At 49.2% G+C, this 26,466-nt stretch overlaps 2 protein-coding genes across 3 annotated transcripts; one reads left to right on the forward strand and one right to left on the reverse strand.

Moving 5' to 3' along the window:
• Window positions 1-48: 48 nt before the first annotated feature.
• Window positions 49-9,454, reverse strand: MPZ (myelin protein zero). The gene is given in 6 exon segments (XM_066608744.1): window positions 49-2,143; window positions 4,256-4,313; window positions 4,401-4,536; window positions 4,728-4,941; window positions 6,769-6,935; window positions 9,306-9,454. Coding segments are annotated over 6 exon segments (933 nt in total). The 5' UTR covers window positions 9,373-9,454; the 3' UTR covers window positions 49-1,852.
• Window positions 9,455-11,447: 1,993 nt separating this feature from the next.
• On the forward strand, window positions 11,448-22,641 carry SDHC (succinate dehydrogenase complex subunit C). Of its 2 annotated transcripts, none has more exons than XM_066608746.1 (6): window positions 11,448-11,545; window positions 12,688-12,744; window positions 12,902-13,003; window positions 19,317-19,378; window positions 19,904-20,067; window positions 21,259-22,641. In XM_066608746.1, the coding sequence occupies exons 1-6, from the start codon at window positions 11,526-11,528 to the stop codon at window positions 21,361-21,363; spliced, it is 510 nt and encodes a 169-aa protein (XP_066464843.1). In that variant the 5' UTR covers window positions 11,448-11,525; the 3' UTR covers window positions 21,364-22,641. The 2 variants fall into 2 exon arrangements, with proteins under 2 accessions (XP_066464843.1, XP_066464844.1); XM_066608747.1 differs by lacking the exon at window positions 11,448-11,545 and adding an exon at window positions 11,550-11,630.
• Window positions 22,642-26,466: the final 3,825 nt, after the last annotated feature.

Here is a 26,466-nt window from a genome sequence, read left to right on the forward strand (position 1 = left end):
GACAGTGCGATGCTCTGCAGCCGTGATATAATGAAGTAGGAGACGTGCTGATTTTCAGTGTCAGTCTTTATTAACCATTAATGTCCTGGTGTCGGTGGGTTTGTACAGGTCACATCTGTATTTACATACATTTATACACATATTGGCCGGACACGGCCTTCGCTGATTGGGATTGGGGAGCGTTGTGGATGACACCGCACCGGAGACATCGTCCACGTTTTTGCTGTGCGGCCATACTGGAAGTGACAGGATGATTCCGGAGACCCCAGTAACCCCACTGATTGTCAAGTCTGGTTTGTACGCTGTGAATAGGCTTTTATCTCACAAATCACTACAAAATACCGAAAAATAATACAAAACACGTAAATCCAGTTAATTCTTAATCTTAAAGGGCCAGAAACACAGAAAAGAAGAATTTATGATGATTTCAGCTTCGATATACACAAAATACACCAACAGGAAACTTCATTTTGGATCAGTTTCCCGCCACAGAAATGGCGTAGGATGCAGCACCATGAACAATGAAGGACGACACAAATACAAAAAAATATCCTGATAGTAACGCTACACTCACTTCAGACTGGAGACCTGCAGAGAACTCAAGAAGGCCGGAGGAATCAGGATGGAATGAAGCATTATCGCCCTGGGGGAGGAGTCAACGCTGGGCTTATAGTCTGATATTATTATATGGCAACAGATATTACACCGTCAGGTGCACTGGAGTGTATTAAACAATGCTGGGCTTCTAGTGTGATATTTACGGCAACAGCTATCACACTGTCAGGTGCACTAGGATTCCAGAAACAATACTAGGCTTATAGTCTGATAATTACGGTAACAGGTACGGTCAGGTGTATTGGAGTGCAATGAAGGATGCTGGTCCTATACTCTGGTACTTACAGTATAAGCGTCCAATCAGGAACCGCTAGAAGAACATGAGTGATGCTGGATCCATATTCTGTCTTTTACGGTATCTGGCGGGGTTTATATTCTAGGGTTTATGGTATTTTAAGTATCACCCCCTAAGAAGCTCTATGGGTTGATGACTGATGCTAGGCTCCTATTCTGGAATTTATGGTATTGGGGTAGAATCAAGAGCTGATGCCTCTGGAGGTTGATGCTATACTGGTCTTATATTCCGAGATTTAAGGTATCAATGGTGGGTCTATAATCTAGTACTTACGGTATTATCACCCTATGTCCCTGGTGGACATATATTCTGGGATTTATGGTACCTGGTCATTAATGTCTCCTATTGAACCCCAATGGACGCTGTGTTTGGCCAGTGCAGCAACTTTGGGGTTAATGTAAGCCATTAAAGCCTTAATGACCCTTGGTCGGCAGCAAAGGGGTTAAAGCTGTAGAAATATTGCCCTGGAGAGAGGCGAAAAGGGCGATACTTGTACACAAGCCTTAAAGACGCAGGATATGGTTGGAAATCACAGTCAGGCGGTTCATTCTCAGATTGGATGACTTCATTACAAAGCCTCGCCTGAATGGCTGAGATCCCAGACCACTCCCATGAGGAACCACAAATCCCACATGTGGGTGATAAGCGCTGATTACTAGACCTGATCAACCCCTCAGTGAGTACAGTTTGCATGGCATTGCAGCCAGCCCTAGGGTGATAAGATGATGGCGCCCCCGGTGTCCTGGAGGAGTCCTACTTTAATTCTTGCTAGTTTCCCGCAGGGAAAGGTACGATACATGATGGTCTACGCTTTACACAAAGTGTTATTATAAGGCATTAGCCGTGGTACGAGACCAGCGGGGATCCGGGCGGGGAGGTCTGGTGGGGTGTGACCCCGTTGTGTATATACACACGCCCGGGTCCCTGCTGCTCTCCGCTAGATTAAGGGTGTTTCTCTGAGTCACTTTTGATTAAATTCTTTAGGGCGTTTTTCAGGCTGTTCTTGCTGGGAGACTTTACAGCGGCTCGGCGTGGCTGATTGCCGTCCTCGTCACCCCGCAGCTCCATCTCAATGGTGTAGACCACCTTGGAGCTGCGGGGGGACTCCGTCTCTGCCTTATGTGTACCTTCCCTGCCTGCTAATTGCTATTTCCTGCGGGAGTCTCCCGACCCTTTTTTCTTGTCGCTGGATTTGAAGCTCCTGGTTTGGTCGAGCATGGAGAGTAGCGGGGCCTGTAAGAGATAAGGGGAGGGGTAAGGGCGGGGCTTCATATGTTAAATCATGCTTAATACTCCAATCACATCCAGAGCTGCATCCAGAAATCTGCTCGCTTCCGATTAGTTTTCAGAACCCCACAGAGCATTCTGAACTGTGCTGCATTGTGGGAGATGTAGTGTTTGCCCAGGATATTGTGTATGCGACAAACACTATATCTTCTGCAATGCAATGCAGCAGACTGCAACGCATTATGTCATCTCAGGTACAAATGCTGACTGTTTCCTAGTTCAATCACTATCCTGCCATAACACAGCCGTGGGTGTGACATGAGTATAAGACATGATGTAGCTCTGGATGTGACTAGGGTATAACACATAACACAGCTCTGGATGTGACTAGAGTATAAGATATAATGTAGCTCTGGATGTGACTAGGGTATAACACAGCTCTGGATGTGACTAGAGTATAAGATATAAAGTAGCTCTAGTTCTGATGAGTATAAGACATGGTTGTCTGGATGTGACTAGAGTATAAGATATAATGTAGCTCTGGATGTGACTAGGGTATAACACATAACACAGCTCTGGGTGTGACTAAAGTATAAGATAAAATGTAGCTTTGGATGTGACTAGGGTATAACACATCATACAGCTTTGGGTATGATATGAGTATAAGACATGATGTAGTTCTGGATGTGACTAGAGTATAAGATATAAAGTAGCTCTAGTCACATCCAGAGCTACACAATGTCTTATACTCATCAGAACTAGAGCAACTTTATATCTTATACTCTAGTCACAGCCAGAGCTACATCATGTTTTATACTCATTTCACACTTAAAGCTGTATGATGTGTTATACCCTAGTCACATCCAGAGCTACATTATATCTTATACTCTAGTCACATCCAGAGCTACACGATGTCTTATACTCATCAGAACTAAGATATAATGTAGCTTTGGATGTGACTAGGGTATTACATATTATATAGCTCTGGGTGTGACATGAGTATAAGACATGATGTAGCTCTAGATGTGACTAGAGTATAAGATATAATGTAGCTTTGGATGTGACTAGCGTATAACACATAACACAGCTCTGGGTGTGACTAGAGTATAAGATATAATGTAGCTCTGGATGTGACTAGGGTATAACACATCATACAGCTCTGGGTGTGACTAGAGTATAAGATATAATGTAGCTCTGGATGTGACTAGGGTATAACACATCATACAGCTGTGGGTGTGACATGAATATAAGATATAATGTAGCTCTGGATGTGACTAGGCTATAACACATAACACAGCTCTGGGTGTGACTAAAGTATAAGATATAGTGTAGCTCTTGATGTGACTAGGGTATAACACATCATACAGCTCTGGGTGTGACTAGAGTATAAAATATAATGTAGCTCTTGATGTGACTAGGGTATAACACATAACACAGCTCTGGGTGTGACTAAAGTATAAGATATAGTGTAGCTCTGGATGTGACTAGGGTATAACACATCATACAGCTCTGGGTGTGAGTAGAGTATAAGATATAATGTAGTTCTGGATGTGACTAGGGTATAACACATCATACAGCTCTGGGTGTGACATGATTCTAAACATGTTGTAGCTCTGGATATCACTAGAGTATAACACATAACACAGCTCTGAGTGTGACTAGAGTATAACACATAACAGCTCTGGAGATGACTAGAGTATAAGATATAATGTAGCTCTGGGTGTGACATGAGTATAAGATATAATGTAGCTCTGGATGTGACTAGGGTATAACACATAACACAGCTCTGGGTGTGACTAGAGTATAAGATATATTGTAGCTCTAGATGTGACATGAGTATAAGACATGACGTAGCTCTGGTTGTAACTAGAGAGTAACATAATGTACATGTAGATGTAACTAGAGTATAAATTTAGATGTAGCTCAGGGTGAGACTAGAATACATGTCTTGTAGCTTTGGAAGTGACTGGAGTATAAAATACACTGTAGCTGTGGATGTGACTGGAGTGAATGTCAGTAAAATACCAGTCTTGCTGTAGCTTTGGGTGTGACTGGAGTATATGATATAGCATTACACAAGATCCCAAATGTTTAGGGATCAGCTCCCGCTTTGCTCACCTGTCTGCCACTTTTTAAACTTTTGGACAATTTGTGCAGTTTTCCTCTTTCCAAGGCGCTGCAAACAGAAAACGACAGTGAGTGAGGGGGGGCACGTGACCCTCTGGGAAAAGTAAAGGTGCCCCCGTTGCCCCTGGTCACCTACCTGAGCTCCCTCTGCACCCGGATCTGCCTCCTCAGCCAGCAGTAACGTATGAGGTATGCCAGGATTGCCACGAGGATCACCAGCCCCAGGGCAGCGCCAATGATGATGCCAAGGACCATGCCAGCGCGCACCGGGCCTGAGGGGGAGGAGCTTAACATTAGCAACACGTGTCATGATAATACATTGCGGTTCGATTCGTCTATGGCAGGAAAATGTCGCAATTGCACTGAAATTATAGCGGCATTCCTAATGTCTGTATGTGGATAAGTAGCACACACGTATCCCACCCTTTATGCCCCCCAATATACAGGCAGGGTGGATGCTCACCTTTATCATAGACCAGCAGGTGGACGTAAGACGACTTTCCAACCACATCCGGGGGGTTCTTGACATCGCAGGTGAAGGTTCCGTTGTCGCTAAAATCTAGATTGTGGACGATGATGGAGCCGTCCTTACTCCGGGGGTAGCCCACCCACTCTATACGCTCCTTGAATATCCCGGTGTCATCTATATGGGCTTGTCCCTTGCTGTAGTGAAATATCTGCCAAGCACAAAGAAGAGACATCAGGTCGCCATGTTGGATTTAAAGGGGCACTACACTCAAGTCTATCATTTTTTTCTATATGCTCTGCAAGTGCCTACAGTCTACTGTTCCCTGTCATCAACTATTTCAGGCAGATTGTACTGCACAGACATCGGGCATAACCAGGGGCTTCCCTACTATGAGGGGCAGCAGGTTGCCACCCAGCTGGGAATTATTTTTTGCTGGCCATTAAGGGATGATAAAAAATAATTGCCAGCTGCGAGCCGGCTGGGCAACTATCCAACGGGTATTTTACTCACTCAGCTTGCTGCGCCCATCCAGTGGGCGCAGTACAGATGCCAGCGGACGAGGTCAGCGATCACAGACTCAGCTGCTGCCGCCGGACCAGAGCTGCAGGGTGCGTGCCTGGAGTGCCTGTCGGGTTATTGCCAGGCCGGAGGCCAATAAGGGGACAATATTACTACTGGGACTACTATGGGAGTCACTATTAGGGGCCACTATTACTACTGGGACCTCAGTAGAGGGGATCACTATTACTACTGGGGCCACTATGAAGACAATATTAATACTAGGGACACTATGGGGTGCACTATTAATACTGGAGCTGATTATAAGGGACAGTAATACTACTGGGGCCACTATTGGGGCCACTATTACTACTGGGGCCTTTATGAGGACAATATTACTACTGAGGCCTCCGTAGAGGGGATTACTATTACTACTGGGGCCACTATGGGGGACACTAATACTACTCGGGCCACTATGAAGACAATATTATTACTGGGGACACTATGTGGTACCCTATTACTACTGGAGCCGATATAAGGGACAATATTACTACTGAGGCTACTATGGTGACAATATTACTACTGGGGTCACTATGGGGTGCACTATTACTACTGGGGATGATGTAAGGGACACTATTACTACTGAGGCCACTATGGGGGACACTATTACTACTGGAGCAGATATAAAGGACACTAGTCCTACTGAGGCCATTGTGGGGACAATATTACTACTGGGGTCACTATGGGGTGCTCTATTACTACTGGGGCTGATACAAGGGACACTATTACTATTGAGGCCACTATGGGGGACATTATAACTACTGGGGTCACCATGAGGTGCACAATTACGACTGAGGATCGATATAAGGAACACTATAGCTACTAAGGTCACTATAGGGAACACTATTACTACTGGGGCCGCTATGGGGGTGCACTATTACTAGTGGGGCTCATGCAAGGGACACTATTACTACTGAGGCACCTATGGGAGATACTATTATTACTGGAGCCGATATAAGGGACACTATTACTTCTGAGACCACTATAGGGACAATATTACTACTGGGGCCACTATGGGGTGCACTATTACTACTGGGGCCGATATAAAGGATACTATTACAACTGAGGCCACTATGTGGGACACTATTACTACTGAGGCCACTGTGGGGGAGACTATTACTACGGGGGCCACTGTGGGGGTCACTTTTATTACTGGGGCCAGTATGTTGTACACTGCTACTACTGGGGGCTCTATGGGGGTCACTATTATTACAGGAACCACTATGGGGCTCAGTATAACTACTGGGACCATTAAAGTAGTTACTATTACTATTGGTGCCACAAAGGGGGACACTAACTATTGGGGTCACTATAGCTCTGTCACGTCAGACAGGCCTGAGAGCTTCTAGTCTGTTGGTTGTCTTCTGTATTAGTGCGTTTAACGCCTGTAAAATTCGTTTTTTTGTCAGGGGGGTGCCATTTCACACTTTGCCTCCAGCAGCTTAAAGTCTTGGAGCCCCCCGGGTGTAATTCTTACCGAGTAGGTGTTCCTGCTGTTGTCGGGCTGGTAGTGCCAGGTCACCGAGATGTCGTCCGAGATCCACTCGCTTGACCAGAATGTGCAGGACAGGTGGACCTTGGAGCCGACGGTGCCATGTACCTCTCGGTCCGTGTAAACTTCAATGGCCAGTGTTGGGGAGAAGGCTGCAGAGGACAAAGAAATGGCGTAAGAATCTAAGAGACAGCAGCAGGTACGCAGCGGGTACAGCGGCCGCCATGCAGAACGTCCCTCCAGGCTCTACCTGTGCGGCCGACACATCACCACGGTCACGGACCGTCAAACATGCAAAACAATTTATGTTGGTTTTTTACTAGGTTTCTGTGTATAGTATTCATGGAAAACACACATTTTAGTGCAAATTTTCACATTTTTGCTAAAGCCAACAGCAGGACTGCACTCAGAACACAGAGATTACACAAAAAGTACCAAAAAATGAAAAGTTGCTGCTTATGTGTGAAGATTAGCTATAGTGTCAGTACATCGGAGTTAAGGTAAAAGGACGCGTTTCGGTCCGCAGTCGACCTTGGTCACCTTCCCACTGTGGCCCATTTTGTTTTTTGTCCTTTTCAGTTTTCCTCCCATAACTCAAATCATAACCTTTGTATTTTCCCGCTGACCGTTCCGTAAAACTTGTTTCTTTTGTATTTTTCAACAGCCCCATTTACCCTGCCCCATGATGCAATGCAAGATTAGTAGAGATGAGCGAGCGTACTCGGAAAAGCACTACTCGCTCGAGTAATGTGCTTTATCCGAGTATCGCTGTGCTCGTCCCTGAAGATTCGGGTGCCACTGCGGCTGACAGGTGAGTCGCAGCGGGGAGCAGGGGAGAGCGGGCGGGAGAGAGGGAGAGAAAGATCTCCCCTCCGTTCCTCCCCGCTCTCCCCTGCAGCTCCCCGCTCCGTGCCGGCACCCGAATCTTCAGGGACGAGCACAGCGATACTCAGATAAAGCACATTACTCGAGCGAGTAGTGCTTTTCCGAGTACGCTCGCTCATCTCTAAAGATTAGTAAAAAAGTCAGGCAAAATGGAAAAAAAACACAATTGTGCCATTTTTTTCTTCCACGGCATTCATGGTGCAGTAAACATGGCGCGCTGTCGTTACTCTGCGGCACGATTCCGGCGATACCAAATTTACAGTTGTTTTATGAAGTACTACTTAGAAAAAAATAATAAAACATCTTTTTTTAAAACTGTGCTTTCTGTCGCCATCTTCGGACCTATTTTTTGTACTGCTTAAAAAGTCTTTATTTTACTTTTCTTTTAGCCCCAGAGGGGACTTGAACTTGTGATTGTCCGATCGCTAATACAGTATACTACAATACTATAGTATTGCATTATACTGCATTCTGACTGGCATCCTATTAGATCATGCTACAGGCACCTGCCAGGCTCTGAGCCTCCATTAAATGCTGGACGAATAAGTTGCGCACAGACGCAGGAACCAAACGACCCCGATATAGTCAGTGAAGTCCGTGTGGCAGAGTTTGGTCCCTGTAGGCGGTCCTTCATGGCAACCCTGGTGGTCTTCATAAAGCCCAGACTGCCATGACACCCCGCAATCGCATTTCAATCAGAATTGGCAGCCGCATTTAATGGGCGGCTGTTGTGGGCTTGGCTCCACGCAGTACGGATCGTGTCAGGAAGGGGCTAATGACACTTATCCTCTCTGCGCAAGCTAGCTGATAAATGGTCGACCACCGGGACCCCTGGTGATACTGAGTCTGCGCCCCCTGGGCACCTCACGTGTGTGACAACAGCTCCATTCACTTCCTTGGGATGGAGGGTGGCCACCAAGTGCGGCAGTCTCTCCCAGTCTCTCCCTAAGAGAAGCGAATGAAGCGGGGGTCACGTGTTACATTCCCATAGGGCATTAGGAAGCGCAGATCTCAGGGTGGGGTGATTTAGCGCTGCCTGCCCTCCTTCCCCCCCCCCATTCACCTGATACCCTTGGAGCCCGGAATGGCTCATGAATCCCCCGATGTGGAAATTTAATAGTAATATGCTAATCAGACTATTTGCATATTCATATGCTAACAATGAAAGACACCATTACATCACTGGCCTACTTGCTGATGGTTTCCAGACATCATAGCTTTGACACACTGCACAGAGCAAAACCAGACACATATATGATAATGGTGGCTGAAGATACGATATAACGATACTGGACGTTATATTGGCTCAGGATAAGCGGAGCGCCACTCTACGGGCCCTTCCACATGGGGCGGAATATTGTCTACATGCAGATTTTGACACGGAATTGCTGATGTTTTCAATTCTGCACCAAATTCCAGACGTTATATGTGCGGATTTTATGCAAATTTTTTGGCGCTGCGTAATATTCCATCCCATGTAAAAGTGCCTGAATGCTCTAGACATTCTGTCCAATGAGAGGAGCCCATCGGTGAAGCGTGATCCAACCGTACACGCCAGTCAGAAAACACGACACGAGAAAACCTTTACAGACACTTTTGGTCATGTGACTGTAGAAGCCAAGAAAGGACAGACTTACTGAGAGCGGAGAGCACTACAAGGCCCAGCAGACAGCATGGTGTCCGGGAGGAGGTCAACGATTCCATTGGTCGTCCAGTGGTGGGAGAGTCATAGGAGAACCCCAGAAGCCTCAGATCTGCCGTGGAGTCAGGGAGGGAGAGCTGGATCCTGCCTTAAAAACCCCAAAGGGTGGGACGGAGAGTCTGCTCCCCAGTCGCCGACCAATCGCATGAAAGTGGGTGCAGAGCCGAACACTGGCAGCAATGTGCCCAGACATACGGGGGGGTCCTGCTGCCCGCTGCGGGCTATAATGACCGGATCATTGTCTGCTGCCAGTGTAGGAGGAGAGCTGGAGAGGAGACAAGTGAAGACGGCGTATCCAAGCCTGTAGTGTGATACAGCCTGCTGCGTATCCAAGCCTGTTGTGTGATACAGCCTGCTGCGTATCCAAACCTGCAGTGTCATACAGCCTGCTGCGTATCCAAGCCTGTAGTGTGATATTGTCTGCTACGTACCCAAGCCTGCAGTGGGATAGAGCATGCTATGTATCCAAGCATGTCATGTGTGATACTGTCTGCTGTGTATCCAAGCCTGTAGTGTGATACTGTCTGCCATGTATCCAAGCCTGTCATGTGTGATACGGTCTGCTGTGTATTCAACCCTGTCATGTGTGATACAGACGGCTGAGCTGTGTATCTAATCTTATCCTGTGTGATACTGTCTGCTGCGTATCCAAGCCTGTCATGTGATGCTGTCTGCTGCGTATATCTAAGCCTGTCGTGTGATCTGTCTGCTGCGTATCCAAGCCTGTCATGTGTGATAGTCTGCTGAGCTGTGTATCTAATCCTATCCTGTGTGATACTGTCTGCTGAGCTGTGTATCTAATCCTATCCTGTGTGATACTGTCTGCTGAGTTGTGTATTTAATTGTATCCTATGTTATACTGTCTGCTGAGCCGTGTATCTAATCCTATCCTGTGTGATACTGTCTGCTGAGCCGTGTATCTAATCCTATCCTGTGTGATACTGTCTGCTGAGCCGTGTATCTAATCCTATCCTGTGTGATACTCTCCACTGAGCTGTGTATCTAATCCTGTGTGGTGCTGTCTGTTGAGCTGTGTATCTAATCCTATCCTGTGTGATACTGTCTGCTGAGCCTTGTATCTAATCCTATCCTGTGTGATACTTTCTGCTGAGCCATGTATCTAATCCCATCATGTGTGAGACTCTCCACTGAGCTGTGCATCTAATCCTGCGCGATACTGTCTATCTAATCCTATACTGTGTGATACTCCCTACTTATCTGTGTATCTAATCTTATCCTGTGTGATACTCTCTACTTATCTGTGTATCTAATTCTATTCTGTGTGATACTTTCTCCTGAGCCGTATATCTAATCCTATTATGTGTGATACTGTCTGCTGATCCATGTATCTAATCCTATCCTGTGTGATACTGACTGCTGAGCCGTGTATCTAATCCTATCCTGTGTGATACTGACTGCTGAGCCGTGTATCTAATCCTATCCTGTGTGATACTGTCTGCTGAGCCTTGTATCTAATCCTATCCTGTGTGATACTGTCTGCTGAGCTGTGTATCTAATCCTATCCTGTGTGATACTGACTGCTGAGCCGTGTATCTAATCCTATCCTGTGTGATACTGACTGCTGAGCCGTGTATCTAATCCTATCCTGTGTGATACTGTCTGCTGAGCCTTGTATCTAATCCTATCCTGTGTGATACTGTCTGCTGAGCCGTGTATCTAATCCTATCCTGTGTGATACTGTCTGCTGAGCCGTGTATCTAATCCTATCCTGTGTGATACTGTCTGCTGAGCTGTGTATCTCATCCTATCCTGTGTGATACTGTCTGCTGAGCCATGTATCTAATCCTATCCTGTGTGATACTGTCTGCTGAGCCGTGTATCTAATCCTATCCTGTGTGATACTGTCTGCTGAGCTGTGTATCTAATCCTATCCTGTGTGATACTGTCTGCTGTATCTAATCTTGTGTGATATACCCTCAGAGCAGCACATGTGATATAACATTATATCAGTGCGGTGAGTTGTCATGGTTACACACCTCGCACGGGTCCCTCATGTGACTCCCATCCCCTTCAGGCCTCCCCTGCACTCTGTAACCCCGCCTCACTGAGCAAGTGGCCAATCAGAGCGCTGGGGGCGGGTAATGAGCGGCGGGGAGTGCAGAGGGTTGGTGACGTCACTTACAGGGAGCGCAAGATGGCGGCTCTGATATTGAGGTGACTTCTGGCGGTGATATCGGGGTTCTGACTCCTCGGTGTGGTTGGTGGGGTCGCGGTTCTGGTGGGGGTGCAGCGAGCGGAGGTAACAGCTGTGTTGGGAGACGCTGCAGCTTCTGAGGGTCACTTGGGAGTCAGTAGAGAAGGCCGGGGTTAAAGGTCATCTCTGTATAAAGTAGCAGGGAGGTCACCAGAATATTGTATAATGCTCCCTGGTGGTGGGCAGAGAAAGCGGCCTCTGTAGGGGAGGGGTGCAGGTGATTTAGAGGGGTGTAATTGGAGATGCCCTGTATGTGCCCCCGTCCGTCTCCTGCGCCCCCCACCCCCGTTTGTCCGTCCGTCTCCTGCGTTCCCCCCCACCCCTACCCTCCCCGTTTGGCTGTCCGTCTTCTGCCCCCCCCCCCCCCCCCCGGTCCATCCGTCTCCTGCCCCCCCCCCCGGTCTGTCCGTCTCCTGCCCCCCCCCCCCGGTCTGTCCGTCTCCTGCCCCCCCCCCCCCCCGGTCTGTCCGTCTCCTGCCCCCCCCCCCCCCCGGTCTGTCCGTCTCCTGCCCCCCCCCCCCCGGTCTGTCCGTCTCCTGCCCCCCCCCCGGTCTGTCCGTCTCCTGCCCCCCCCCCCCCGGTCTGTCCGTCTCCTGCCCCCCCCCCCCGGTCTGTCCGTCTCCTGCCCCCCCCCCCGGTCTGTCCGTCTCCTGTCCCCACCCCCCGGTCTGTCCGTCTCCTGTCCCCACCCCCCGGTCTGTCCGTCTCCTGTCCCCACCCCCCGGTCTGTCCGTCTCCTGCCCCCCCCCCCCCCCGGTCTGTCCGTCTCCTGTCCCCCCCCCCCCGGTCCGTCCGTCTCCTGCCCCCCCCCCCCCCCCCGGTCCATCTGTCTCCTGCCCCCCCCGGTCTGTCCGTACTTCCCCCCCCCCCCCCCCCCCCCGGTCTGTCCGTCTCCTGCTCCCCCCCCCCCCCGGTCTGTCCGTCTCCTGCTCCCCCCCCCCCCCCGGTCTGTCCGGCTCCTGCTCCCCCCCCCCGGTCTGTCCGTCTCCTGCCCCCCCCCCCCCCCCCCCCGGTCTGTCCGTCTCCTGCCCCCCCTCCCCCCCGGTCCGTCCGTCTCCTGTGCCGTCTCCGTCCCTCACTCTTCTCCTTTTCCTCCCTGCAGACACGTGGCGCAGCGCTGCCTCTGTTCCCGGCTCCGACCGCCCGGCTGCTTCAGAAGGTAAGTGACCCCCAACAGATAAGTCGTACGTTGTGTATAGAATGAGGCACCGCCCACTACTACGCCGCAGCGGCGCCATCCACAAAGTGCTGCTGTAAATGGATCGCCGCGGAGCTCGCTGCTGCCAACACTGATATGTCTGCTTTGTTGTTGTCAGCGCGGTTGCCATGGGGACGACGGCCAAGCAGGAGATGGACGGCTTCTGGGAGAAGAACGCCCGCTTAAACCGCCCGCTGTCGCCGCACATCACTATTTATGGGTAAGTGGTGTCACATCCAGCATGGCCGCCCCACAGACCCCGCAGGGTTGTCCCTGGCTACAGTCTATTCGGCTGCTCTTGTTGCGTGACGTGAATACCTGTAGGTGGCGTCACGCCGCCCGCGAAGCAACAGTCACAAAAACTCCAAGGCTGTTGGGTGTTTGGTTGCACACGGCCGCTATCTTAGACTGCGATGCGAAACACGTGACCGCGGTGTCCCTGCGACCAGAATGCGGTTTGGCTTCAGGAATTCCGTATGTAGATCAGTCCGTGGAAAAGCGTTACATACGTGTGCGACCACACACACCCTTCCCACCTGCGTAGAGGAAACTCCGCATTACATTCCAGCAGCCTTACCTGCGCCGTGGCATAACGCAATGCAAGATCGTCCGTGGACAGGAGCCCTAAGCCTTTACATGATGTTGCACTCAGCCTGCGGGGCTCCCAGTGCATGACACTGCGGGGCATTTCTGTATGAGCCGCTTGTCCTACTTCACACAGCTGGCCCCGTCTCTCTAGGGTCCCAACATGGTTGCTGTCATTGTAAGCCTGAGATTCTTCGCTTTAGAACATCCTGTCGGAAGCCGTTCCAGAAGTGGAGCTCCAGCTGTTTGAAGTGGGGTCAGGAATACAGAACTACAGCTGTCAGTGGCTACAGAGAAGATCTGTGCTACCCCTGTATATCCCCCTACGGACTCTTCCTCATGTCATCGCCCCCCCATCAGTCAGAGCATATTCTCCATTTTTCAGGAGGAGGAGTGACATGATGCACACTTGTTCATCTAATTACACCGTTCAACCCCGCAGGTGCTGCAGTCACTTCTGGCCGCGGCATCTAAACATTTTTGCATTTATTTCATCCCCTTAGGCCGCCTTCACATAGGTGAGGGGGAATTCGGATCACGAATATCGCACTCACCATCTATGGAAATGGCCTGTGGGTGTGAGGCGTTTTAGTGTCCCTTTGGGGATGAAGGGAATCCCTGCCGCGGCTGTCAGTTCTCCCATTGCTTTCAATGGGGTCGGCTCTGCCCTGTTGGAAATGATGGGCGGTGTGATAGTATGTGCCACGATGGGTTTCCCGTATAGCATTGCATCACGGCGCCATGTAGGAAAACCTCACGCATAGGAATGGGGTTCATATTTGTACATCTCAAAACGTACCAATCTCGTGCCTTTTTCCTGCCGGCGTGAAGGCGGTCGAACACAAGACTATAATATTGTAAGAAAAAAGCTACACGTGATCGGAATCGCCGCGTCCATAACAGCCCTGGAAAGTATCACATTACTTATCCAGCACAGTAAGTTCCATCCTTTAACCCCTTGAGTGGCACGCCTGGAAATTTTCCGGGGACGAACTCCACTGCTCATAGATTTCCGGGCTATGTATCACTATGGGAGCTGCAGAGCACAATGCCACAAGCTGTGGCAGTGTGCTCTGCCTGCACAGACCCACACAGAGCAGTGCAGGACTTTGAAAAACCAGCAGAAGATATTGCCGATATGCCGGCAACCTCCTGGTTTGTTTACAGGTTGCCATAGAGACCATCGGCTTGTCCGATGGTCTCTGTGGCAGGGAGAGCTTGGTGCTTGGCTGTCAGAGGACAGCTAGGTACCTGCTCTTACAGCAGAGATCAGAGAAAACCTCCGATCTCTGCTGTGTTAACCCTTTACATGCTGCAGTCTATGTGACTGCAGCATATAAAGGGCTGTCACTGCAGCATGTAAAGGGCTGTCACCATCGGACCCCCGGAATGTGATCAGGGGTCCTAATGGGTCCCTGTGGAAGTCCCCTAAAGGGACAAAAAAAAAAAAGTAAAAAAATTTTAAAAATTATAAAAACACTTGTCTCCCTTTACTTTGTAAAAAAAATCAAAAATACAATCACACATGTGGTATCCGTGCGTCGTAATGACCCAGAGAAGGAAGTTAATACATTATTTAACCCCTTAATGACATGGCCCCTTTTTTCTTTTTTCCCCATTTCTTTTTTTCCTCCCCCCTGTTTAAAAAATCACAACTTGTCCCGCAAAAAACAAGCCCTCATATGGCCATGTCAATGGAAAAATGGAAAAGTTATGGCTCTTGAGACGCAACTGCAAAATTAGTTGAAATTCAATGATTAGACCATTAAAAAAAAAACCTGCCCTGGTGGGCACGACAGGGTGGTAGGAAACCCGCCACACAAGGGGTTAAAAAAAAACAAAAAAACACCCATTTTTTTCGTTCACCTTGCTACCCGCAAAAAATAATCAAAAGGTTGGATATACTTCATAAAAACAAATCTCCCCACAAAAACCGTCCTCGTACGGGGAAATAACGCTGCTGCAGTCCTGTGGGGACGTGACACCACTAAAGTCCTTACTACTTGTTACAAAAACCTTTTTTTTAATTATGCAGGAGGTAAAACCTAATCTAAATGTGATGTCATGATCCTAACGACCCGTAGAAGGAAAGTGGCCTAATATTTATCCCAAACAGCGCAGAAATGGCTTCCTTTTTGTTTATTTGCATTGTCCCAGTATTTGTAGAACTAGAACTCGCCGCGCAAAATACAAGATGTCCTCCTGCCACCCCCATAAATACATTACACCCGCTGGAGTGCAGAAGGGGAAACTGCTGGCTCTTAAAGAGAAAACGATTGATGTGACTAAGGGCTCATTCGCACGGCGTCTTGTCACCGCGTATTACGTACGCGTATTTCCTGTGCGTAACACGGTGAATGGAGGTCTGTGGACTTCTATGCGGCCGCTGCGTAGGATACGCAGGAGAAATAAATGGCAGCCCGCTCTATTTCTTTGCGTTTCGTATGGAACCCTTGAAGTGCTGCATATTAAACGCTCTCCATACACCGCCCTATCTGCACGTAGCGGCGAATTTGAAAAAGTTGCACCGCGCATGTCCGTGACGTCAGAATCCCGGATATTCGGTCTCTGCCAGTAGAGCAAAGGTGCTATGAGTACAACGCTGCGAAATCGGGGTTGTACACATACGCCTGTGTGAACGAGCCTTAAAGGGGTTAAACCTGCACTTAAGATGAGCGAATTCTGCGCCAAATATATCTATATATATAAAATTGTCTGTCTGTCTGTCTGTCTGTCTGTCTGTCTGTCTGTCCTTTATGCATTACTACACCATTCATCCGATCGCCATGAAACTTTGGGAAGTTGTTGAGTACACTCCTGGGAAGATTATAGGCATAGTACAACTATCCTACGATAAATGGCGCGCGTGCGAGCGTTGTCGACAGTTACGCCCCCCCCCCCCCACGTAGATCATTCGATTTCCATCACTGCCACTAATTCTCTCACTTCCCAATGTCGTAGAAACATGAAATTTGGCACGAGCATTGATTATGTCATAAATACGAAAAGCTAATGGGTCCCAACTCGATTATTCAATTCTAGCGCAAAAGAATTAGCGTCCAAATTTTACGTACGGAATGTAATTTTCTCACATAGAAACGTGAAATTTGGCACGGGCATTGAATATGTCATAAATAGGAAAAGCTAATGGGAAGTTGCTGAGTACACTCCTGGGAAGATTACTGGCATAGTACAACTATCCTATGATAAATGGCGCGCGTACGAGCATCGTCGACAGTTATGCCCCCCAGACAAAGATTGTTTGATTTCCATCTCAAGCACAAAAGCAAAAGGCATTACGAGCAACGGGAGGCGTGTTCAACTACAAAATGATGCATCCGCCGAACGTATCACAAGACAATTCCTGGATATTGAGAATGCTGAGGTAAAATGAAAGCTGCGCTGTGATTGGTTGTTATTTCTCTTACTGCTGAGGTAACATATAAGCTGTCCTGTGATTGGGTGTTATATATTATAAAGCTGAGGTAACATGAAAGCTGCGCTGTGATTGGTTGTTATTAGAGATGAGCGAGCGTACTCGGAAAAGCACTACTCGCTCCAGTAATTTGCTTTATCCGAGTATCGCTGTGCTCGTCCCTGAAGATTCGGGTGCCGCTGCGGCTGACAGGTGAGTCGCAGGGGAGAGAGGGAGAGAAAGATCTCCCCTCCGTTCCTCCCCGCTCTCCCCTGCAGCTCCCCGCTCCGTGCCGGCACCCGAATCTTCAGGGACGAGCACAGCGATACTCGGATAAAGCAAATTACTGGAGCGAGTAGTGCTTTTCCGAGTACGCTCGCTCATCTCTAGTTGTTATCTAGATATATAAAAACGAATGTATGTCTGTCTTCGCAGCAACGCGCGACGGGTACGCTAGTCCACTAATAAAAATGACTCTTTTAGGGGAGGGTTTCTCTGAGTTTCCCGTGACGGTTGGGTTTCTGCTGTGGCTAATCCATCCGCTGATAGGACTCGGCTGCCGCCCTTCCCTGCGTGTCTCCAGTCCCGCTGGTCCTCACCCGGGCCTAGAATGATCCATCACCAATAGCTGGCGAGGACGTCGTGTGTCGCCGCTGGCGGACTACTGGTTTTGGGGTAAATGTAACCCTTCTGTTGGGTTATAATGCAGTTGGCAGGATCAACAGGACCTGAAATGCGTTGTGTTCCAGATCCCCTGTTATTGGGGGGTCTGATCTCCCTTGTGGGGTCCAGCTGATTATAGATGTGGGGGGGGGGGGGGACTTGGATCTGAGAGTCCCTTTGCTTTAAAATCTCCCTTTTTAAAGGGGCCTCCAGCAGCAGACATTCCTCAGCAGGCATGAGGTGGGCATCACAGTGCCAGTGCCAGGGGAAAGTTGTCTCTTCAGCAAGTGCCCAGCAGCAGCGCCCATTGTTCTTCCGCCCGCTCACATACCAGCGTCCTCCGGCCCCATGAATAACACTGCTATCTGGAGACAAGGGGTGAGAACGGCAGCCGTTTCCCCTCCCCCAGCATTCCGGGCACTACCCCCGCCGCCTGGCATCGGCTATACTCGGACTTTTATTTCTACAACATTGGCTAATTTTGGATCCGCAGTTGTTTTTTTTCTCCCCCCTTTATGACTTTAGGACCCCAATATAAAGCAGAATTGAATACCAGCTATTGTATTTATATGTCCCCCCATTGTCCGCTTCGTGCCTACCAAAATTGCATGAATGGCACTCCCTGAAGACTTCCCATGATACATTGTTGGGTGGGGGGGGGGGCTCACCAGTGAAATGTCAGCTCCTTCGACCATTTGGCAATGCAGCTTGAGATGTGACTGGTGTAAATACTTTCCCAAGTGGAGCCGCTATGTGGACACTGAACCAGCAGGGGGGGCGGTGAGGTACGCAAAACCGCAAACGTGGCGCTAGATGTGACTAGTGCATGCAACGTATCATTCAGGATGCAGTGTGGACTCTGAGCCAGCAGGGGGCAGCAGTGAGACGGGAGGTCTTGATACCTGAGAGCTAATAGGAAGTCAGCAAAATTGTAAATGCAGCTCTGCGGGAGATTTAAGGTACCTTTACACGAGGCAGTTATCATGGGATCGGCGAATTCCGGTGATAATCATCCGTGCACACGCGGTCGCTGACAGGGCGCCGAGTGACAATTGGCTGACCAATCCAGTGCCGGCCGGGTGAGCAGGCTGTCTATCGACTGTAACGACTACTGTGAATGGAGGCGGCCTGGAACGATCCCCAACTCGCTCCTCTGCAGAGGAGTGATAGTCGGGGGGCTGGCGGCAGTCATACCGGGTGAAGGCACCTGTGGGGGTTACACTAGTTACAGTCAGAGCTGTGTTTTGCTGTTTCTCTTTGCTTTCCTGTTAGCTCTCAGGTGTCAGAACCTCCCATCTCACTGCTGCCCCCTGCTGGCTCAGTCTTTACAGAGCATGGTGTTGGTTAGAAGACTGAGGGAGATTGCTTCTCACACCCGTCGCATCCAGAGCTATGCTTACAGTTTTGCTGTCTTCCTGTTAGCTCTCAGGCGGCAGAACGTCATATCTCGCTGCTGCCCCCTGCTGGTTCAAAGTCTACACAGCGCATGGAGTTGATTGATAGATTGAAGGAGATGTAGTGTTTACATCGGTCGACTTAAATCTGCCAACCAGCATCATGTGTTGTATAGACTGAAGCAGCAGGGGGCAGCAGTGAGCTAGGAGAAGAAGCAGCACAACTGTAAGTGCAGCTCTGGATGTGACTGGAGACATGGCTCCTCTGCAGATGGCACATAAGCAGGGCGATTAATACTTGAGCTCTGTGGATGTCTCTCCCATCGGCAGGATAATATGTTAATGTGACCTCCTTACTGGTTGCTGGAGCTGTCACATCACATCAGGGGGCACCGTGTGTGGCATGACGGGTGGCCTGGGGGGTTCACGCTGATGTTTGCCCGCACTGATTCCTGCTGTATTTTTGCTCCTCACAGATGGTCTTTGCCCATGATGATGTCCATCACACACAGAGGCACCGGCGTCGCCATGAGCGCTGGTGAGTATGACTTCCCTGCGCTGGGTGGCGGCCATATTTGTTGTCTCGCGCCCTGTATATGTACAGCGCAGACCCGGAAGCCCCCAGACGTTCATAATCCCAACATAAAGGCCCTTTTACACGGCCGATAGTTATTTGGACGACCGCAGGAGCATGGATGTCGCCGCTAAGGTCGTCCGCGCTGGTGCGGAGCATTCAAAGACTTGCCGCCGTCTCACAGGCTTCTTGTCCGCTTCTCGCTCAGCGCTTTACCCTCTATGGGAAGTGGGGAGCGTTTACACGGAACGACAAGCCAGCGAGCCAATGAGGTTTTTTTTAAGCTGATTGAGAAGTCACCTTAACAAACCGCCAACGAATAGGGAGTTATTTATTATTTCTTTCTTCGCCTTCACACTGAACGATTATCGCTGACTTTTGCTCTTTTGAACCTATTTTGAGCAATAATCGTTACGTGTAAATGAGCCTTCAGGTCTTTCCTGCCACCGTCCCCCTCCATCTCTCTGACTGTCCTGTGGTTCTCCTCAGGGGTGTCTCTCTTCAGCCTGGCGGCGCTGGTCCTCCCCGGAGATTACGCCTCGTACCTGGAGCTCATCAAGTCTCTCAACCTCGGCCCGGCACTCATATACTCTGCCAAGTTTGCCATCGCGTTTCCATTCATGTACCACACGTGGAACGGCATCCGACACCTGGTGAGTGCCACCTGGGAGGGTTCTGGGGTTGGTGCTTGTTAGTCGCACCACGCAGACCGCCGGCGGCGATGGAAAGCCCCTCAGTGTATGTGATGAGTGTCGACTCATGTTGTAGAACGAGGAGTTGAGCTTCTAGTCCCCCAGCAGTGCAAGCGCCGGGCATTCTGTCAGTCAGCTTCTCTTGTAGCGCCCCCGAGAGGTGACTCTGGCTCATAAGGGGCACATCTCTACCACACCTGATGATCCCAGCAGTTCAGCCGGATTGCAGTCAGGACTCCGTGGTCCAACCACGTTCGCCTTCTGTGATGGGACGCACTGCGGGGTGTTTTGGGTCGTTTTATTGCTTTAGTGTGAAGCCGCCACCAATAAGACGGTGCGGTGGGATGTTGTGGCGGCACTCTGACTCCACCATCCCTTTAAACTTTAGGAAGTCACCAACTCTGAAACCTCTTGGATGGTAACGGTCGCAGGCACAGTGTAAGCGTGAAGCCTGCGCTCTGCTGTCACATGACCTGTGAACTTTCACCTCTTGGGCCTCAAACTTCAGTTCATCTATGAAAAGAACCTTCTTCCGCCGACCAGCAGCCCGGGTTCGGTGCGCCGTACCCCACAATAGACTTTTCTTTTTATTAATCCCTTCATGCGACAATATGTAAGTTTCTGTCCTGTCTAGGAAGGGGTTCCCGCAAATAGATGTAAACTGACCCCCATGCCATGGGCTTGGTGTGGCAGACAGCCGGCCTCCTGCTGGATGGCACGGAATTAAGTAGGTCATAGAAGTGAATGGGTCTGTGCAGATGCGCATGGAACGTGTATTAGCTGCATATTTGCGTATAAAGTCAACGCCCCCCTTGTATTTTTGGGGGGTATATAAATACGCAGCTGTTATATGCGCAAAAAAAAAATAAATCGCAAGGAGGGCCGCAGTACGCCCTGCATAGGCAACTTCGGTCGTTGAATACGCTGCGTAATCACAGACGAAAACTCTCATACGCGTGTGTGAATGAGTCCTTACTGGACCAGCAGGGGGTGCCAGGGAGATATGAGGTCATTCAGGCAAAATTGACGATGCAGCTTTGGATGTAACTAGAGAGCAGAAGACCCAATTTAACGCATGCATCTCAGTCCAGTATTAATGGTGGGACCCTGGCTCCATTTGGTGACTGTTTTTTTTTTTTCTCTCTTACGCAGGCCTGGGACCTCGGCAAAGGCTTTAAGATCCCTGAAGTCTATCAGACGGGCTACATCGTGGTGGGCCTCACCCTCCTGTCAGCAGCTGGCATCGCTGCCCTCTGATCCGGGCACCTGTAACTGCCGCATATCGACCGCACATCATAGTCTCGTCATCTCACACCGAACCCTTCACAACAGTCGTCCCCTCCACCAGCTTCCGAAATGCCAAAGATGCCCCCCAATCTGTATAGGGCACACAGGTACCCAGGTACCTCCCCTCCCCCACACTGATCTCGCCTAGAGGCTCTTAAAGGGAAATGTCATTAGGGATCATCTGCTGGAACTGCGTCTTGTGCTGCACTAAAGTCTCCTGGATCCCAGGCCGCACAATGTGTAAGTCAGTCCGCGCCCGCTGCCCGGGCACACAAGGCATCCTATTGTCCCAAGTTATTGTGGGAAGGGAATTAAAATTCCGCAATTCGCGTGGGAAATATGGAAAGGGCAAATGTAAGATATGGCGCGGCAGATACCCTGCCGAGGTCACAGCTCTTCTCCGATATTGTGCGTTCACCTGCATTGTCCTCTCTCACACGGCTCTTGTCTGGTGAGCGCCCGTTTAAGATGATGCAGCCCTTGTCTTACCTTCATGTTGCCCGTCATGCCCTCTAAGGCCGGCTTCACATGAGCAGAACTGCAGTTGCACGCACCTTAGGACGATGCCTTTGCAATATGACCGAGGCCTTTGTGCGCGCTGCAAACAAATGCACCAAATGAAATGGCTAATTGGTTTCAGACGCAGTGTTTCACGCATCTCCTTGCGTATTGCGCACGCATTTGCGTGTCCATATTTACTTCTATAGGACCTTTGCTGCGCAAATTTGCAGCAAGATAGGGCATGTTGAAATGTGGTTGCAAAATACGCGCATGAGAACGTACACATTGAAACCAATTAGTTCTATTCACTGCGTATTGTGTCCGTAAGGTTGTCCGTGTGAAGCCGGCCAAGTGAGTTAAAGGGAAGGTTCACCTTTTGGCCGCTCCCATTCTCGTAAGGAAAGGCAGAATATCGGGTCTCTGTACACTGCGTTTCTTGGTGTCCGGTAGCGCTCTGACTGTTTGCCTTCAGCTTTGCAGGTGGAAGCACGAAAATGTAACATCCCCTTTAAGCCCCCCCCCCCTATCTATATGTATCGAGAAGGGAATAGTAAGTCTCCACTTATCCTGATGGGTGTTCTGGTCCTTCATGCCGTCCTCAGCGCACCCTCTAACCCCCTTCCCCGCCCATCGTGACACCACATCGCCCGCTTCATATCCAAAGGGCAAGATGTATTACCCCTCGTTGTCTTACCTGAGCAGTTATTAAGTGATTGTACCAAGAGCGCAATAAACTATATTGTTTAACCCCTTAGTGACCGGCCTATTTTGTACCTTAAGGACTCGGCGAGTCTCATCATCGCACTGCAATGCCATATGGGGGGGTTGTGGTGTTCCTTTTTTGGAGACCTTTTTTCCAGTGGGGCTCGTTTTATGCAGGAAGAGGTGTAGTTTTTATTAGTACTTTGGGTACAGGTTGCTTTTTATTACATTTTAGGTGGTGGACAAACGAACGCCAGAATTGCTACCTTTTTTTTTTGTTTGTTTGTTTTTAATTTACTTTCATGGCGTTCCCCATGCGAGATAAATGACAAAATATTTTCATTGTCCGGTCGTTACAAACACGGTGATGCCTACTAGGGGCGGCTTTAGAGGAAAAAAATACAAAAAAAACAAAACTTTAACTTTTTTTTGATGCTACTTTTTAGTCTCTGAAGGAGACTTAAAGATGTAATCATCTGATCACTAGAATAGTGCACTGCATTACTTATGTAATGCATTATAAGCCTATTAAAGCAGCCTCACAGCCATGGGAGCCCTTTGGTACCTTGCATGTGTGACAGAAAGAGACCCCTCCGCCATTGTCTGCTTACATACTCAGTTACTATATATTGTGGCATGTAAGGGGTTACACTGCCGGGATCTGAGTTTTCTCCTTCACTGGCGGTTAGAGCAGGAGCCGGGCTGTCAGTAGTCTGCAAAGCCACCGTCTTAAAAAGATGTATGTGCAGGTTTAAAGACCACTAGTGACAGCTGTAAAAAAAGGCGTATTGGCCATCACTAAGGGGTTAAAAAAACAAAAAAGTGACACCCCCCCTCGCTGGATCACGTTGTCCTATTCCAGGCCAGCATGGGACACTTGGTGCTTTGTCCTAAGGAATGATTGTATCCTTGAGGAATGTAGCGGGTGCCGTCCGGCTCCTACAGTCGCTGACCATTATTAACCCCTTGCCGGCGAAGGAAACACAACACTTTGTAACATTGACCATAAAGATGCATTGCAGTAACAGGGAGCAGCGCCCTCTGCTGTTGAAATGTTAAAGCACTGAGTTAAGAGATCTAAACATTTGCTGTACTGCCCCTGGTCCTGGGATAAGCGGAGGCCTCATCTAGTCAGCCGGTATGCAGCTAAAGTTCTAGTCTGCCCATTCCTTGTGATGGTGCCAGCTCTACCCGCTGCAGGCGTCATGTGTTCAACAGGTGCCACTGAGCGAGCAGGCGCATGCGCTTTTACCTGGCTGGACTGATGTCACGTGTTGTCTGTAGCGCAAGTGCAGTGACCGTGGATCGCATGACGTCTCCCGCGGGTGGAAGTGGAGACGTCATGAGGCACAGAATGGGCAAGGAAAGAGCCGGACAGCAGGTGGAGGGGGACCGCCCACTGGACTGTCCACCGCTAATTTGCATATAGATTGCGGCACACTTCAGGAATGATATCTGGAGATGCAGTAAGGCTACCTGCACACGGACGGATAAATACCAGCACCTGAGTTTCTCGGGTGCAACTCACCTTGGACATCCCGGCGTTGTGCTGTCTGCGGGGTGGGGCGCCGCACACTGATATGTACTATTGTCATCTGAGAAGTGGGCAAGAAGAGGACAATTCATGCAGGTTAAATTCTAGCACATGTGACTACACCCACGCCAAAGAGCGCTATTTCCTTCCCATTTTTGGTCTGAAAATCGGAGGTAAAACCTGACCGTGTGCACGAACCCTTCATGTAACAGTATGTGCTTTATATAATCCGCTGGTTTATTCAGTTGGTAGTCCAAAAAGTAGTCGCTGACATCCATCAAGGATCGATATTTGGTGCTTTCTCCATGTCTAAAGCAGCCGCCACTGTGAGGCCCCCGGCATGCAGCCTTCTGTATCCGAGCCCCTGGGACCCCCTCCTCTGTAATATATTGGGGTGATCACACCGCTCTATACCATCTTGTCTTGTCTCCAATAAGATGTGAGCGGGCAGACAGACGGGGGGCGGTGTGGTGTGTTCTCGTGAATGGGGCTTATTCACACGGGGGTTTTCACGTTTGTGTGCGCTCTGTGGCTACCGGCGCATTGACCTATTACAGGCGGCGTGGTCTTCACATGGACTAGTGGGCTCTGTTGTTAAGTTGCAGAGTGTCTTACATAGTCTGATTTCTTGAATCTTGGTCATCATTCAAGTCAGTGAGTGCGCAAAAAAGAATCGGCGTGCACGCGGATGGCATCTGAGAGCTCTCTGATTCCACAGATCATTGCTAAACCGTTCTAGAAAAGAAATTGGGCTTCCTATTTATTTTTGTGCTCAAACTGGATGCCGCACGGAAATATAAAAAAGCCACATGCAACGCATACAGATGCAACATGGACCTGCACAAGGGTCCCAAAATCAGATACGCTCGTCTGATTAGGCGGTTAGGACACTTCTACACGGCCAATAAATCGTTCGGATTTCAGCATCAACGGGAATCTAACGATTTTCACTCAGTGTAAAGGCACGCCCCGACTGAATGACCAATGAGAATTAATTCCCTTCTCAGTCGTCATTCAGTTTCTGCACAAGGGATCGGTCGTGGGAACAGGCAGTTGGTCATATATGACAGACTGCCTGTTTATTGTGAATGGAGGCGGTTGGAAGCATCCCCGCCAGCTCCCCCCTCCAGTCACTGGTGGTGATCGCCCAGGAAGGATAATTGTTGGAATGACTTGTCAGGCGTGGATTCCCCAACGGATCATCCCGTATAAAAGGGCCCTTAATGTGGATTTAAAGTCACAAACCTTTAACGTAAGGAGCTGTTTATAGAGAAGACGATGGAAATCAGTGCTGGTCCAGCTGTTCTGAGACTACAAGTCCCAGCATGCTCTTCAGCAACCGTTGGAGAGCTACAGGTTTGCCTACTGCTATAGTGGCAACACTTGGCATGACATCCGATACAGACGGTAATGGGGGAGCGCCTGGATGCACTTGGTGAGAAGTCTTGGAGTATCCCGGGTCCTAAACATCCCTCATGGAGTCACTAACGGTAAGTTCACGCCATCTGACTGTTAGATGCAGCCATCCCACCTAGTCAGTCAGTGACTGGTCTATAGGTGAGCTAAAAACCAAGACTTCCACAAGTGAGCGATTCTAGCTCCGTGCCGCTGGCTGTTTCCATGGGACGATTACACTGGACCACAGAGAAAACATTTTTGTTTGCTACTTCTGGTATTTCATGTGTCCTGTACTAAACCGAGTGTGCAGAGTCCAGGTCTGGAGTCGCATTTTGCCTCGGACGTCGGGTTCTGAAGTTAAATGTGATTGTTCTCAGTGACAGAAACCAAGTAATCTTGTACATATGTTACCATTTAATGGCTAACAAAAATACATGATCTTACAGCGAGCTTTCAGACCTCTCATGATCCTTCCGGAGGCATAGTGGAACAGATATAAATGGGATATATATATATAAATATATATAATATATTTACACAAATGAAAAGGCACAGACATAGCAGAAACTGATTCGTACTTCAAACAATACGAGACAAGATGAGCAGAGAAGTAAATACTTAATCAGTCCACTGGTAAGGAATGTGAACTACATTGGTATTAGGGGGTCACAGGCCTGTGCGTGATCTTCAGACCTGCAGATCTTCTGATTACCTTCAGACCTGCAAATAAGGAAGATGGAACAATACCTCTGCAGCGCCACCTATTGGATGGCAACATCCAAGTTATACACGGTATCATTGGCTATTCATACAGACGCGAGAAACTGACTTTATGTTGGTTATGCAGCCACAGTACATAACTATATTGTACTTCACATTAACAAAGCTGTAAATAAAAAGTTCCCTTGAGTCTCACAGACGCTGTTCACAAGGGCTTC

The sequence above is a fragment of the Eleutherodactylus coqui genome, chromosome 6, assembly GCF_035609145.1.
Source record: "Eleutherodactylus coqui strain aEleCoq1 chromosome 6, aEleCoq1.hap1, whole genome shotgun sequence".
NCBI classification, from domain to species: domain Eukaryota; kingdom Metazoa; phylum Chordata; class Amphibia; order Anura; family Eleutherodactylidae; genus Eleutherodactylus; species Eleutherodactylus coqui.